Here is a 16,046-nt window from a genome sequence, read left to right as displayed (position 1 = left end):
ATTGTTAATCTACAGTTGAATATGAACAGAAAGTGGTTTATTTGGACTTTGGAAATGTATTGTTACAGCATAAGAGTTCACATTAAAAAATACTGAACAGATAAATATGTGGACAAAAATTAGGATGACTTTCAAGGGGACTGAATACTTATGCACACATATTTGGTTGCACTGATACAGGGGATTCTGACTCCTTCATTTTCTGCACACTTTATTGTGTTGTAGGTGTAACTTCATACGGGTGAATTTGCCATTCCTGCGCTTTAACCTTCACCCAGATTCATTTACATTGAACTTTATTTGTCCCCAGGGGAACACGTGGCTGTTTACAGAACCTCTTTAAATAAATACATAAGTTGATAAACAAATAAATAAATAAATATACACACACATAATATGGACTGGTCACACACCAGAATGACTAAAAAGAACAAAAATGTCTGGACTTGGCAGCCCCAGTGAGGTGCTATAAAGGCCATATATACCATTAGTATAAATGAGCCCCCAATTGCATTTCTTGACACACTTCTGCTGAATGATTCATTGGCTTAAAGTCCTCATTGTTGGTGTGTCACAGAGAGGATGTACAGCTTTGTTCATAATGGCATTCAGTTTTGTCTTCATTCTCTGGTCCACCGCCACCACAAGCAGGTCCAGAGAGCATCCCATACCTGAGCTTGCCCTTTTTTAATTAACATGTTTATCAAGTGGGTCTCACTTGAAGTGACGTGACCATCACATCACACTGGCCATCACAGAATTGTAGATGTTGTGAAGGATGTCACTTCCCAAAGGAACGCGGCCTACTAAGAAAAGAAGTGTCTGCTATGCCACTTCTTCTATAGCTCCTCTGTGTTCCGAGACCAGTTGATGTGGACCAAAAGTATTTGTAGGAATGCACCACCTTTTCACCCACTCCCTGAAAAGTGACCAGGCTTGAAGGCTGTTTGGTGTAGCAAAAGACAACTTTGTAGGCATCTGCCCTCACTTTTTAGGTTAAAAAGTTGCAGTAGGTATGAAGCAGCCCCCATAGCATTTCTAGACACCTCTGCTGAATGATTCAATGGCTTAAAGTCCTCAGTGTTAGTGTGACAGAGAGTGGATGTGTAGCATTGTTCGTAATGGCACTAAGTTTTGTCTTCATTCTCTGGTCCACCGCCACCTCCAGCAGGTCCAGCGGGCATCCCATACCTGAGCTTGTCACTTTTTAATTAACATGTTTATCCAGTGGGTCTCACTAGAAGTGACGTGCCCAGCACACCACACTGGCATTCACAGTATTGCAGAAGTTGTGAAGGATGTCACTTCCCAAAGGAACATAGCCTCCTAAGAAACAAGTGTCTGCTCTGCCATTTCTTGTATAAGCTCTTCTGTGTTCCGAGACCAGTTCATGTGGGCCCCCCAAAAGTACTTGAAGGAACACACCACCTATTCATCCACTCCCTGAAGAGTAACCAGGCTCGGAGGCTCTTTGGTGTAGTGAAAGACTACTTTGCAGAGATCTGCCTTCACTTTGTAGGTTTAAAAGTTGCAGCAGGTATTAAGCAGCCCCCCCCATAGGTGCCCCCATAGCATTTCTAGACACTTCTGAATGATTCATTTGCTTAAAGTCCTCTGGTTTATTGTGTCAGAGAGAGAACGTGCAGCATTGTTTGTAATGGCGCTCAGTTTTTTCTCTGCTCCACCGCCACCTCCAGCAGGTCTAGAGGGCATCCCAGGCCATGACTACGTCTGCTCTTTTAAAAAGCTTGTTGACTTGTTAACTTGTTAGTGGCTGTTGATTGCTGGCCAAAATAAAAGTTCAAATTTAAATCTCTGATGTATAACAATGAAATAAGAAAACTTGTGGCTGGAGTGAATACGTTTTTTAGGCACACTGGAATTGTCGAGATACCACACAGACTTTTAATCACCGGCTACATTTAGAAGAGAAGCGTAAGAATATCAGTATGACAGCAGATTTGTTTTTACTGATTGCATTGCCCTTTGCCTTTAATTTATGACTTTAATTTAGATGCCGCTGCTAAAGCACAATTACCAAAATGCCTTGGTGTGCCGTCTGCATTCCTTCTCTAGGGACGGTTCTTTAACCTGGCGCGGTGAAGTCGATAATAACGTTCCCTGGCTGGCGTGCGCCTCGTATGTCCTCGTAACGTTTATCTCTTTCCTCCGATGGCTACTGAAGCCCGTGTCTCTAGTTATCTTTAACCCACATTCCTGATTCTTTTGTGTTTCAAGAGACGAGACTTTTTTTCCATTTGTAAAAGTTGCACATTAGGAACAAAGAGTGATGTGGTTTATTTTTTTTTCTTGTTGAAATTTGATAAAAGGCCTGTAATGCTTCCGATTGCAGAAGCTGAGGTCGACAGTTTCGAATCATTTTGTGTCTTTTATAAACTGTTATAACACAGCTCAGCTCAGCTTCCATTTAAACAAGGTGAACCCCTTCTCTGCCGTCTTCCTGCACTCCACATTCATCGAAGGCCGTGTTCTCGGGGGATTTTTTTTTTTTTCCCTTTGAATTCATACCGGAGTGGAACGTTTTTTCAGTTTTTCCAGTGTGTTTGAACAATAGTCAGCCTCGCTCGTTGCTTTCATTGACTTTTCAAATGCTTTTTCACTTAGACCGATTGTTGTCAAGGCAAGAAGGCGAACTCTGCACGCAGCGTGAACTTACGAATTGTGGTGACACGTAGGGAAGGTTTCAGGATTTTCTGATTAGGAAGGCGTGTGTTTGGGTGAATGTTGATGTGAAATGCTGACAGGTAATCTTAGTTTCACTCTGTGTGGGCGGATAATTTCACCTCTTCAGCCGTGTTGTGTGTATGTGGGTGCTCGTGTGCTTTTATGAATAATTTAGAATTGCCTGAATCCCACTCTGAAGTGTATTTGCTGATCTTGTTGTCTTAAAGCAGGGATGTCAACCTCAGATCCCGGAGGGCTTCAGTGGCTGCTGCTTTTCATTCCAGTCACTTTCTTAATTATTAATCATCTAGCTGAGTTACCGACTCCCCTCCCAAGTCAGTGGGCCTCACTTGGAGTGTGTAACAAATAATGCCAAAAGACATGGTAAAGGTTTGGGGCAGCCACCCGTATATTGTATCCTGGCTGCTAAACTTTCAATAATCGAACAGAGATATTCACACGACTGAGTGCAAAACAGAACTGATCACAGACAGTCAAGATGGCGGCTTTTAAGGCCCGTTAAGAGAGTGCCGTCATCTCTGGGGCCAGAACCAGAAGTGATGTTGCCAGAGACCGGAAGTGACGTCATCGAGGCTGCCAGAACCTGGTGGGATGTCCTGGGAATGGTCTGCAAGTAACTGAGAAAGACAGCACACCCTCTTCCCACATGGGAGTCTTTTGAACCAACACCGTCGATAGTTATGACCGAGATGAGCCGACAAATGAGGACAAACCTCACTGAAGCCTGGGGGATGGTGGAAAGTGCTCGAGTGCTTTTATTACAAAGTGAAAAGTAAAACCAAGAGTGTCCACTGTGCAGTGTTCTCAAAACAAAAAAAAAAGGTACACAAATAAATCCTTAAAACTAGTGAAAAGTGGGGATAAAATCCATAATAAATAAATCCATTAAAAGACATTAAAAATGCAGTCTCTGTCTTCACGCGATCTCAGCCCACCTGCTCCTGTCTCCCCGGCTCATCCATCACTCATGTTGCCAGTGGAGAATCTGCAGCAGACCCCCATTTTGGCTGCCTACACACTGCGCAGCTTGACTGTCCGAGATCGGCACACCTCCCATCTTCCTTCACGCTCACACAGTCGCCCCTCGGATCCATTGGGAGGTGTTCCGTCCTGTTCGCCCCACTCAACACGATTATTCAGTAGGGTGAACCAGTCCCTAGAGCACCTCATCCTGTGCTCCCTCACGGAGCCCCAGCTCGTGCTGCCTTCTCCATGCAGGTGCCCAGATCGTCTGCCTTTCACGTTTTTCAACCTCTGTCTTCTAATCCGTTCTTTCATATCTTCCTCCATATGGGTGCAGCACCTTAATCACAAACCGCAGGAAGCCGATGAAGCAATTGAGAACGATCACATCAATTACCTCATTAACTCCCCCTGGTTGTGCAATTGCGTCCACAGCTTTCTGGTTTTAAAAACTGGCCAAATTTTTTTGAAGCCATGGACCCGCCATGCCACACTACGTACTGTTGAATGTGCCACATACAGACCTTGGTGGTGTTGGGGTGAAAGAGAGTGCAGCAGAACACCACATTAAAGCCGATTCCAGTTGTAGTGGTGCTACTGGGTAAAGAAACTTCAACTCCCAGCAGTCCCTGCAGAGACTCTGATTGGTCGTCTGCTGAGGGTGCAGGGGCTGCTGGGCACAAGGAGGCCAGTTCTATAGAGAGAAAAAAAGCCTTTTGGGTTTCATGTCTGGTGTTGCCTTCCCGTTTCTCTACCTAATTCTTGTTTTGTCCTCGATCGTCTCCTGTTGTTTGGATGTATGGACTGTCTGGTGTCTTCCTGCTGCATGAGGACTGTCTGAGGATTTGTTGTCGTCCTGCGAAGAAAGACGCACTCCTGATCCCATTCACACAGCCTTCATCTGCTGCTGCTGGTGGTGGTGAGATGGTGTGGAGGGTATTTTCATGGCACACTTTGGACCCCTTAGTACCAACTGAGCATTGTTTAAATACCACAGCCTACCTGAGTGTTGTTGCTGACCATCCCTTTATGACCACAGTGTCCTCATCTTCTGACGGCCACTTCCAGCAGATATATATATATATATATATATATATATATATATATATATATACAGTAATCCCTCGCTATATCGCGCTTCGCCTTTCGCGGCTTCACTCCATCGCGGATTTTATATGTAAGCATATTTAAATATATATCGCGGATTTTTCGCTGCTTCGCGGGTTTCTGCGGACAATGGGTCTTTTAATTTCTGGTACATGCTTCCTCAGTTGGTTTGCCCAGTTGATTTCATACAAGGGACGCTATTGGCAGATGGCTGAGAAGCTACCCAGCTTACTTTTCTCTTTCTCTTGCACTGACTTTCTCTCATCCTGACGTAGGGGGATTGAGCAGGGGGGCTGTTTGCACACCTAGACGATACGGATGCTCGTCTAAAAATGCTGAAAGATTATCTTCACGTTGCTATCTTTTGTGCAGCTGCTTCCTGAAAAGACATGCTGCACGGTGCTTCGCATACTTAAAAGCTCGAAGGGCACGTATTGATTTTTGCTTGAAAAACAAACTCCGTCTCACTTTGTCTGGTCCTGACGGAGGGGGTGTGAGCTGCCGCATTCAACAGCTTTGTGCCGCGGTGCTTCGCATACTTAAAAGCCAAACAGCCCTATTGATTTGTTTGCTTTTGTCTCTCTCTCTCTGACATTCTCTGCTCCTGACACGCGCTCCTTTGAAGAGGAAGATATGTTTGCATTCTTTTAATTGTGAGACGGAACTGTCATCTCTGTCTTGTCATGGAGCACAGTTTAAACTTTTGAAAAAGAGACAAAGGTTTGTTTGCAGTGTTTGAATAACGTTCCTGTCTCTCTACAACCTCCTGTGTTTCTGCGCAAATCTGTGACCCAAGCATGACAATATAAAAATAACCATATAAACATATGGTTTCTACTTCGCAGATTTTCTTATTTCGCGGGTGGCTCTGGAACGCAACCCCCGCGATGGAGGAGGGATTACTGTACACACACACACTGTGTCTGTGTATACTACATACCGTTTTTACTTGTGTACCACGTGTCCTCGTGTAAGACGCGCACCCTACTTTTTACAAAGAAAATCGCGTAATCATAATTGCTACTATTCATGCTGAATGACGACTCCAAACTGATTCAAAAACGAGAGAGAGCGTGAGAGAGAGAGCGCAAGAGAGCCCAAGCAGAAGAAGTAAGTAAACATTGTTTACATTTCCTCATGTATGACGTGCAACTGATTTTCTAATGCTAATTTTCAGGAAAAAATGTGCGCATGATACACGCGTAAATACGGTATATAATTTTTTTTGTTGTTGGAGAAATGGTTAGTGAAAACAATCATTGTTAAATGAAGCTTTGTTTCAGGTAAGTACATTACAGAAAAAAGTAAGCAATATGGCAGCTTGTAATATAAGAAGCATTTTATTTTCTTTTATGCCATATGTATTAAGGATACACATTTTTGTACATATTTTATTAGTGAACGTATATATTTTAAGGAAATTGTATTTATTTTAGTATTTTTATGGTCACTGAACAGTAAGCAGACAGAATTTCAGTTTGTTAATAAAAAATAACCTCTGTGGATTATACTTTACAGTAGACCCCCACGAAGTCGAGATTCAGAGTTTGCAGCCTCGGTCGTTCGTGGATTTTTCCTTTAGAACCTAACTAATAATTATTAGCGGAAACCGCAAATATCCTCTGCAATTTTTTGATGGCTTTTTTCGTGGCAATACTGTACTGTGAAAAGAACACAAAGCAACCGTAGAGGAAAAGGCAGATTGTGATGGTGAAAATAGCCAATCCGAAAGCGTTATTCATTTCTCCTTGCTGCGGATTGGCTGCTGCTCTGTGACACATCTCTGGCAGATGCAGCCCAGCATTCCTGTATCATATAACAGTTTACCGTGTGTAGCTATCTCGAGTGTTTCGCTGAACGTTCTCGTGTTTTTCGTTTTGTTCTTCTTAAAGCCCTAATATGCCGCCCAAACGCCCTGCACCTTCTAAGGCTTCTGGCAGTGAACCAAAGCGCCAGAAAAAGTTTGACACTCCAGGAGAAGGTTGAACTACTGGATTTGCTCCCGGAACTAAAAAGTTATACCGCAGTAGCCATCCGAGGAGCTGTAAATCCTGTGCTTTGCTGTGCAGTCATTGTCTTCATTACATACCTTCATCGTACTGTACAGCTAATTCATCATCATCATTATCTTCAATCAGTATCATTCATTATTGGGGAGTACCCGTACATTTTATTGTATTTTTATTAAATTATTACAGTACATTTAGGGGTAACATCGGTATTTTACGTTCTAGCACTGCGGGAGACACAGCAGTACAGTACTGTACAGTAGACGGGTTTACCTGTACATTCTTTTTTTTTTAGGGTAATGTATTAAGCTGAGTTTGAAATGAAATGAAAGTGTTTGGGGGACATATCTAACTGGGACATTTTTGAAAAACCAGACCCGGAACTTTTTCACTTTTCTCACAGGAAAATTAATGGATGGAATTATTAAGGATAAGACTGAGCAACACCTGGCAATGACAGGAGTGTCAGTGAACAGTCAGTGTGGGCTCAGAAGAGGGAGGTCGTGTTTTACTAACATGCTGGAATTTTATGAGGAGGCAACAAAAGGATACGACCAAAGTGGAGGAGATGATGTTATTTATCTGGACTTTCAGAAAGCATTTGATAAAGTGCCATATGAGAGGGTGAGCATCAAACTAAAAGAAGTGGGAGTTCAGGGTGATGTTTTTAGATGGGAGCAGAATTGGCTCAGACACAGGAAGCAGAGGGTGACGGTGTGGGGAACCTCATCAGAACTGGCCGATGTTAAGAGTGGTGACCAGCAGGGGGCATTGCTGGAGCTGCTGCTATTTTTAATATCTAGAAATGATTTAGATAGGAATATAAGGAACAAGCTGGTTAAGTTGGCAGATGATACCAAGATATGTGGATTAGCAGATCATTTGGAATCCGTTATATCATCACAGAAGGACTTGGACAGCAGGCAGGCTTGGGCAGATCTGTGGCAGATGAAATTTAATGTCAGTAAATGTAAAGAATTACACATAGGAAGTAAAAATGTGAGGTTTGAATACACAATGTGCGGACGGAAAATCGAGAGTCCACCTTATGATAAGGATTTAGGAGTCATAGTGGACTCTAAGCTATCAAGTTAGCTACTGATCGGAGCATCCCTAATGTTGTCACTTGGTCATTATGGGATACTGAGTGTAGATTTATTGTCAAAAATGGCAAATTTATCAATTTAAAATGAAATGTACAACGCAATACGGTGTGCAGTGAATGCAGGGCACTGAAGACTTTCTAACTCCACCGCCTGTGTAATATCAAGTCCAGTCAAGTTGGGGAGCATGCACTGGGACAGTGTGTTGCCACACCCACTACACGATGAAACAACTTGGGACCCCAGGCTGACACGCGGTCCAGTCCCACCCTCCGGAAATGACCCTCTATCTGCTGTAGGTAGGTGTTATGTGGGCGACCCCTTGGCCGGGTCCTTCGAGCTGGATCACCCTCAGGGAATCGCACCACATGGCCGTAGTACCGTAACTGACGCTCCCTCACAATGCAGGTAATGACAAAGTCAAACCAATGGTAACCAAGGATTTTCTGGATATTCACAGTACCAAAGAAGTCCAGTCTTCGTCTCAGGTCACTGGATAGCGTCCATGTCTCGCAACCATATAGCAAGACAGGAAGCACCAGGACTCTAAAGACTTGGACCTTCATCCTTTTGCAGAGATATCGGGAGCGCCACACACCCCTTTATGACCTCATGACCCCCCCATGCTCTCCCAATCCGTCTACTGACTTCATAGGAAGAGTCACCAGAGACATGAATGTCACTGTTGAGGTACGTAAAGCTCTCAACAAGGTCAACACTCTCTCTGCAGACAGACACACTGCTGATGGCCGTGCCCAAGAGGTCATTAAAGGCCTGGCTCTTTGGTTTTTATCAGGACATTCGCAAGCCCAGACACTCAGACCCCTCACTCAGTCTCTCGAGCGCCCCGATCAGAGCCTCCATTGACTCCATTAAGATCACAGCATTGTCAGCAAAGTCAGGATCCATGAATCTTTCTTCACAAACAGATGCCCCACAGCCACTGGACTCCACGACTTTGCCCAGTCCATACAAACACAGCTGATGGACCCCATAATCAACTGGGAAAAACACAGGGGGTCTTTGTAATATGAAAGTGGTTTATGAAGTGGAGTTCAAGGAGCATTTGCTGTTTTGGTCGTTACAATCTCAATGGATTGTGTCATATGTTTGGCGTATTTAGTGCCAATGAATTATTGATTTATTTTCTCCTTTTGTTTTTCTATTCCATAGGAGGATTTCCGGACTAAAGTACAAGATTTTATCAAGCGATACGGAAGATGATGACGGCGTTTTACTTTCACTGTGGGTTTCACGCGATGTCGCCAAACCTTCCTTACTTCTGATGAACTCTCAAACCCTAAAGAAATTGAAATCCTATTCAGTATGTAAAGTAATTAAGACCCCACAAGTGGATTGGACTCGGCCTGATCAGCATTAAGCAAGGAGGGAGTGCACTGAACAAACGTCATCAAAATATTCGAGTCACCAAGGGGGGGGACAGCAAATTATACTCCAAGTAACTCTTAGGTTTTTTGTTTTTTTTTTTCCACCCGTGACACTCGCCCGTTATTAGTTCAGTTAATCTTAGTAGCTGTCACCAGCTAGAGTGCCAGTCGCCCTTCTCACACGTCAACGTGGCTTCCATGTCGTTGCTCTTCACGTATTGCAACTGTTTACATCCACACACCAGACAGGCTGATTTTATGAAGTGTTAACCCTGAGCAGAGATTTGGTCAAAGGGGCTTTCATCTTCATCATAGTATTGCTTGCTGCACTTGGGACTTTTGTTTCAAGTGTTGTCATTTTATATATATATATATTATTATTATTTTCTTAAATGTTATAAAGGAAGGTACAGGAATGTTAAGGTTTACTCAGAATACGATTACGTCACGGAGGAGAAATCTGCCAAAGTCTTTTTTTTTTCTTTTCATTTCCTTTTTCATAGGTTGGGGGGGTCAAGTCTTATAGGGGGCTTCAGTATACAAATGCAACCTGGAGGGGGGGGGGGGGGGGGGGTCATCTCAGGTGTGAATAATTAACAATGTGAAGAAGAAAAAGAAAAATCCAACGTTGTCATTTCCGAATGTGATGCTACGTCCACCAGAGTCCTCCTGCCGTAAGTAAATGTTGTATTGCGTGTGACTCTGTGGTGCGTTTGAAATTCATATGACGTTTTATTTCAAGTTACTGCAGAAGAGAGCGCAAAAACAAAACAGAAATGATCCCCGAGTTCATTGTCACGGAATGGAGTGTCTCTTAACTGCCAGAATTCCTGGTGCTTGTTTCTCACTTTATTTAAATCTATTCATTTTTCAGAGATGTATATCCATTTTTAAAATATATTAAAGAGGTATTATAATACAGACAGTGCCTGTCGAAACTTCTTCTCTGATGAGGGCTCCCCTCAATTCAAGACTAAAGCCCACCTTTGACTCTCCCTTTTGTAGCCGAGAATGCATTAGGAGAATTCAAAGATGGTGACGGCTCTGTCTCTTTCTAATGGTAATGAAACGATTAAAGTGTCAGAAATGCCATTGTGTTGTCACAGGGTGAGTGAGTTCCCCCAACGCACACGCGCGCTAAATCACTGACTATTCTGACACTCTAAAGCAGACGTGAGTGGTTCCTTCACACTCACCCCCCTCCCCAGCTTAGACCAAACGGGTGTCCCTTGTGCCCTGTCTCATACTGTCACTTGCCAGCAGCACAATACACATTCCTGTGCTGATCAGCTCGTCTCTCCTTGTAGAACAGAAGTGACAATGTGCCATCGCCAGGTACCCTGGATTTACTTTTATTTCCTTGTGCAAACACAGGATTTTAATGCAAAGCAAGTGTTTACCACCAAATAAAATGAAGTATTTGCTGCCCCTGTGCCATTATGGCTCCCTGCTTCTACTCTTTCATAACGTCTCAGAGGGCCTCTCTATCCTGCCGACTACACCGTTCATTGTTTGTGATGATTACAGAACTATTATATAAGGGAGTTAGCTGAACAGACAAATGTGTATTTATAGGAACATTACAAAAGGGAGTTGACAATGTAAAAGAATGGCCAAGCTGTGAATATAAATCTTACACTATTACTCTTTTGTAAAGGCAGAAGGGAAGAAGAAAAGCCCAGCAAATAACGTGAGCACCAATTATGAAACCTGAAGCAACGGTGGTCCCCTAGGGCTGAATTTGGAAACCACAGGTCTAAATGTAGAACAGTAACTACAGATCCTCACAGCTGTCAGGAAATGGCCTGCTATTCTGGGAGCAAATCGCTTTCCATTTCACGGGCTCGGTCAATCTGGCTTGGGCACCTGCCACCGAGCGGTGGGTGTCGGGTGACAAGTTGGGAAAAACAAATTTGACAGGTGATGAGACGACGCAACCTGACCGTCCATTTACATGCGGCGTCTTCTCCAAACACTCCCAACGGCCAAGGGAGCTGCTGGCTAATCAGACGGCTCTGACGGAGTGAGTGGCCTTGCCTCGTGTCGCGAGTGACAGCAAACGGGCAAAGGAGCGTAGGTCCTGCTCAGAAGAAATGACCTGGTCCTGTTAGGGCTTTGGTTTCTGTGTCCATTTTGTTTTGTGTGTGTGTGTGTGTGTCTTTTCTAAGACTCATTTTAGGGGGCTGTAAGGTTTATGAAGATGAAATTCCAGTGGCTTTAAGGGTTGTAACTTTTTTTGGACTGTTTCTTGTACAGTTTTAGATTTTTGTAATCTCCGCCATTTTGGGTTCTCTGCATTGTTGAGGCGAGTCTTTGGAGGTCGCGACTTTCAGGTAACAACACGATGGGATAAAAGGTCTTCTTTTATCTGAGTTGCAGAGTCAAAGCCCCTTTTCAAATCACTCTTTCATAAAGAAAAAGATGGATGAAAGGCACTATATGATTGGTAGATAAGTAGATATGACGGGCACTATATGACTGATTGATTGATAGGAAAGGCACTATATAATAGGTAGATATGACAGGCACTATGTGATTGATTGATAGATAGATATGAAAGGCACTATATGATAGGTAGATAAGTAGATATGACTGGCACTATATGATTGGTAGATAAGTAGATATGACTGGCACTATATGATTGGTAGATAAGTAGATATGACGGGCACTATATGATTGATTGATAGATAGGAAAGGCACTATATGATTGGTAGATAAGTAGATATGACGGGCACTATATGATTGATTGATTGATAGATAGGAAAGGCACTATATAATAATAATAATTCTTTGCATTTATATAGCGCTTTTCTCACTACTCAAAGCGCTCAGCAATTACAGGTTAAGGACCTTGCTGAAGGGCCCAACAGAGCAGAGTCCCTATTTGCATTTACGGGATTCGAACCGGCAACCTTCTGATTGCCAGTGCAGATTCCTACCCTCAGAGCCACCACTCTGCCTATATGATTGATTGATAGATAGGAAAGGCACTATATAATAGGTAGATATGACAGGCACTATGTGATTGATTGATAGATAGATATGACTGGCACTATATGATTGGTAGATAAGTAGATATGACTGGCACTATATGACTGATTGATAGATAGGAAAGTCACTATATAATTAGTAGATATGACAGGCACTATTTGATTGATTGATTGATAGGAAAGGCACTATATGATTGATTGATAGATAGATATTGTAAAAGGTATTATATAATAGATAGATAAAGAGATAGATATACAATGCTATGTGGAGTTTGTAAATGTGTAAGAACAAATGACCAGGAGATGTTCAAGATAATATACAGTCATGGCTGAAATTATCAACACCCCTCGAATTTTCCCAGAAAATTGTTGCAATTACAAATGTTTATGTATACATGTTTATTTCCTTTATGTGCATTGGAACAACACAAAAGAACAAAGGAAAAAAAAGCCAACATCATGTCACACAGAACTCCAAAAATGGGTCGGAGAAAATTATTGGCACCTTTTCAAAATTGTGGGTAAATCGTTTTATTTCAAGCATATGATGCTCGTTTGAACTCACCTGTGTCAAGAAGCAGGTGCTGGCAATACAGCAATCACACCTGAAGCCAGTTAACATGGAGAAAAGTTGACTCAACCTTTCTGTTGTGTGCCACACTAAGCATGGAGAACAGAAAGAAGAGCAGAGAATTGTCTGAGAACAAAAATTGTGGAAAAATATCAACAATCTCAAGGCTACAAGTCCATCTCCAGAGATCTTCATGTTCCTTTGTCCACTGTGCGCAACATAATCAAGAAGTTCACAACACATGGCACTGTAGCTAATCTCCCTGGACGTGGACGGAAGAGAAAAATTGATAAAAGACTGCAACGAAGGATAGTCCGAATGGTGGATAAACAACCACAATCAACTTCAAAACATATTCAAGACTGAAGAAGGTGCACCTCCCTAAACCAGGGGTAGGCAATGTCGGTCCTGGAGTGCCACAGTATGTGCAGGTTTTTGTTCCAACCCAGTTCCTTAACGAGAACTCAATTATTGCTGATGAAGCACATATTGCTTAAGTGACATTTTGATGCTTGGTCTTGCTTGTTAAGGTTCTCCAACCTTAATTGCTTATTTCAATCTTAAACTGCTGCATTCAGTGTTTTAATTGCTCCTTATTAGCAATAAGATGTAAAAGACAAAGCAGCCAGCAGTTCTCCAGCTAGCTTTTTTCCAATTACATCTGTGTGTGTTCATCATGCACGGTTTGATTTAATAAAACACTTAATAGAAAAATGTGACAGACTGAAAATGATCTGTTTTAGGCTTCATGTCATTTGGATGATATCCTTGGAAAGGAAAAAAATCTACGATATAAAAGCCTTACATTGCACAGACTAACAAGCCATAAAATTAAATAAGGTCTGAGACTGGCAAGGATTGGTTTCTAATTAAGCAATTGGGTTGAATGAAAACCTGTAGCCACTGCGGCTCACCAGGACCGACGTTGCCTACCCCTGTCCTAAACTCATACTTACCACCTTCTACAGAGGCACCATAGAGAGCGTCCTGACCAGCTGTATTACAGTCTGGTATGGAAACTGCCATACCTCCGACCGCAAAGCCCTTCAGAGGATTGTGCGGACTGCTGAGTGCATCATTGGCAGCTCTCTACCCAGCCTGCAGGAGATCTACACCTCACGCTGCCTTCATAAAGCCACTAGCATCATGGCTGACCCCCACCAACTGTTTACTCCTCTTCCATCTGGAAGACGACTCTGCAGCATCAGGAGCAGGTCTGCGAGATTGTGCAATAGTTTCTTTCCCCAAGCAGTCCGGCTCCTGAACACCATGCTGCCCTCCTCCACACCGGACTCTTTACTCCACACACTCTCTGGATTACATAATACTACTTAATACTGTATATGTTTTTTAGTTTTTTATATATATATCTTGTGTACTGCACCTTTTGACTCTGGAGGACGATATTTCGTCCCACTGTGTACTGTAAGTATATTGTTAGGATGACAATAAAGCTCCACTACTACTACTAAGCTGTTCTGCAGACTCGGGGTACATCAGTGTCAGCTCGAACTCTCCGTAGACATCTGAATGAAATGAAATGCTATGGCAGGAGAGCCAGGAGGACCCCACTGCTGACACAGAAACATAAAACAGCCAGACTGGAGTTTGCCAAAATGTACTTGAAGCCAAAATCCTTCTGGGCAAACATCTTGTGGACAGATGAGACCAAGTTAGAGCTTTTTGGTATAGCTCATCATTCTACTGTTTACAGAAAACGGAATGAGACCTACGAAGAAAAGAACACAGTAACCTACAGTCAAACATGGTGGAGGTTCTAAGATGTTTTGCTGCCTCTGACACTGGATGCCTTGACCTTGTGCAAGGTATCATAAAATCTGAAGACTACCAAAAGATATTGGGGCGCAATGTAGGGCCCAGTGTCAGAAAGCTGGGTCTGTGTCAGAGGTCACGGGTGTTCCAGCAGGACAATGACCCCAAACATACCTCTAAAAGCACTCAGAAATGGTTGAAGACAAAGTGCTGGAGAGTTCTGAAGTGTCCAGCAATGAGTCCGGATCTAAATCCGATTGAACACTTATGGAGAGATCTCAAAATTGCTGTTGGGAGAAGGCGCCCCTCAAATCTGAGAGACCTTGAGCAGTTTGCAAAAGAAGAGAGGTCAGAAATTCCAGTTGAGAGGTATAATAAGCTTGTTGATGGTTAGAGGAAGCGCTGGATTTCAGTTATTTTTTCCAAAGGGCGTGCAACCAAATATTAAGTAGAGGGTGCCAATAATTTTGTCCAGCCCGGTTTTTGAGTTCTGTGTGACATGAGGTCAGATTTGGCTTTTTTTGTGTTCCAATGCACATAAAGGAAATAAACGTGTATACCAAAACATTTATTGCAACAATTTTCTGGGAGAAATGGTGCATTTTCAAGGAAAATTCCAGGGGTACCGATAATTTCGGCCATGACTGTAAGCACTGTATAATCGAGAAACAGGTAGACATGAAAGACACTCTATGACATGTCTATCTACATGCACACTATGGTCCAAACTAATGCCAGAATGACTAAGAATGAGAAAATGTAAAAGAATCTTCTGTCCCAGTGAGGCGCTATACAGGCATATTGCCGCAGGTGTGAAGGAGCCCCCCCATCGTGTTTCTTGATGCACTTCTGCTGAATGATTTGTTGGCTGAAAGTCCTCAGTGTTGGTGTGTCAGAGAGAGGATGTACAGCTTTGTTCATAGTGGCACTCAGTCAGTTTTTTCTTCATTTTCTGCTCCACCGCAACCTCCAGCAGGTCCAGAGGGCATCCCATAACTGATCCTGCCCTTTTAAAGTAGCTTGCTGACTCGGTGGGCCACTCTTGAGGTGATGTGACCAGCCCAGCACACCACACTGGCCATCACAGAATTATAGAAGATGTGAGGACATTAAATGATTGTAGTCCCCTAAGGAAGTAGTTATGAGACCAGCCCGGTCCATCATTGATGTGGACCCCCCAAGTACTTGTAGTCAAATACCACCTCTGACTCCACTCCTAGATGTAGAGACTCCTTGGTGAGGACATTTGCTGATCATCATGCTGATGATGAGTTGTGGACAATTTGCAAAGTTCCCCACTGACTCCTCTACCTTGTGTCATCCCCTTTTATCAATGGACCCCATAAGTGCAGAGCTACCTGAGAAGCTGTTCAGGGTGTCTGTGTGGAGTTAGTGTGCTCTCCTCATGTCTGTCTGTCTGTTTTCTTTCCCTTCAG

At 43.1% G+C, this 16,046-nt stretch overlaps 1 protein-coding gene across 1 annotated transcript in view; it reads left to right on the top strand.

Moving 5' to 3' along the window:
- Window positions 1–10,197, top strand: part of ube2f (ubiquitin-conjugating enzyme E2F (putative)) — a 164,412-nt gene extending 154,215 nt beyond the window's left edge. Inside the window, exon 10 of the mRNA XM_028808029.2 lies at window positions 9,062–10,197. Within this exon, the coding sequence (XP_028663862.1) occupies window positions 9,062–9,112 (51 nt within the window). The 3' untranslated portion in view covers window positions 9,113–10,197. The remainder of the gene's footprint in view (window positions 1–9,061) is intronic.
- The last annotated feature ends 5,849 nt before the right edge of the window (window positions 10,198–16,046 follow it).

The sequence above is a fragment of the Erpetoichthys calabaricus genome, chromosome 8, assembly GCF_900747795.2.
Source record: "Erpetoichthys calabaricus chromosome 8, fErpCal1.3, whole genome shotgun sequence".
Classification (NCBI taxonomy): domain Eukaryota; kingdom Metazoa; phylum Chordata; class Cladistia; order Polypteriformes; family Polypteridae; genus Erpetoichthys; species Erpetoichthys calabaricus.
Note: the sequence above shows the minus strand (reverse complement) of the source record. Positions and strands in the feature narration are given on the sequence as shown.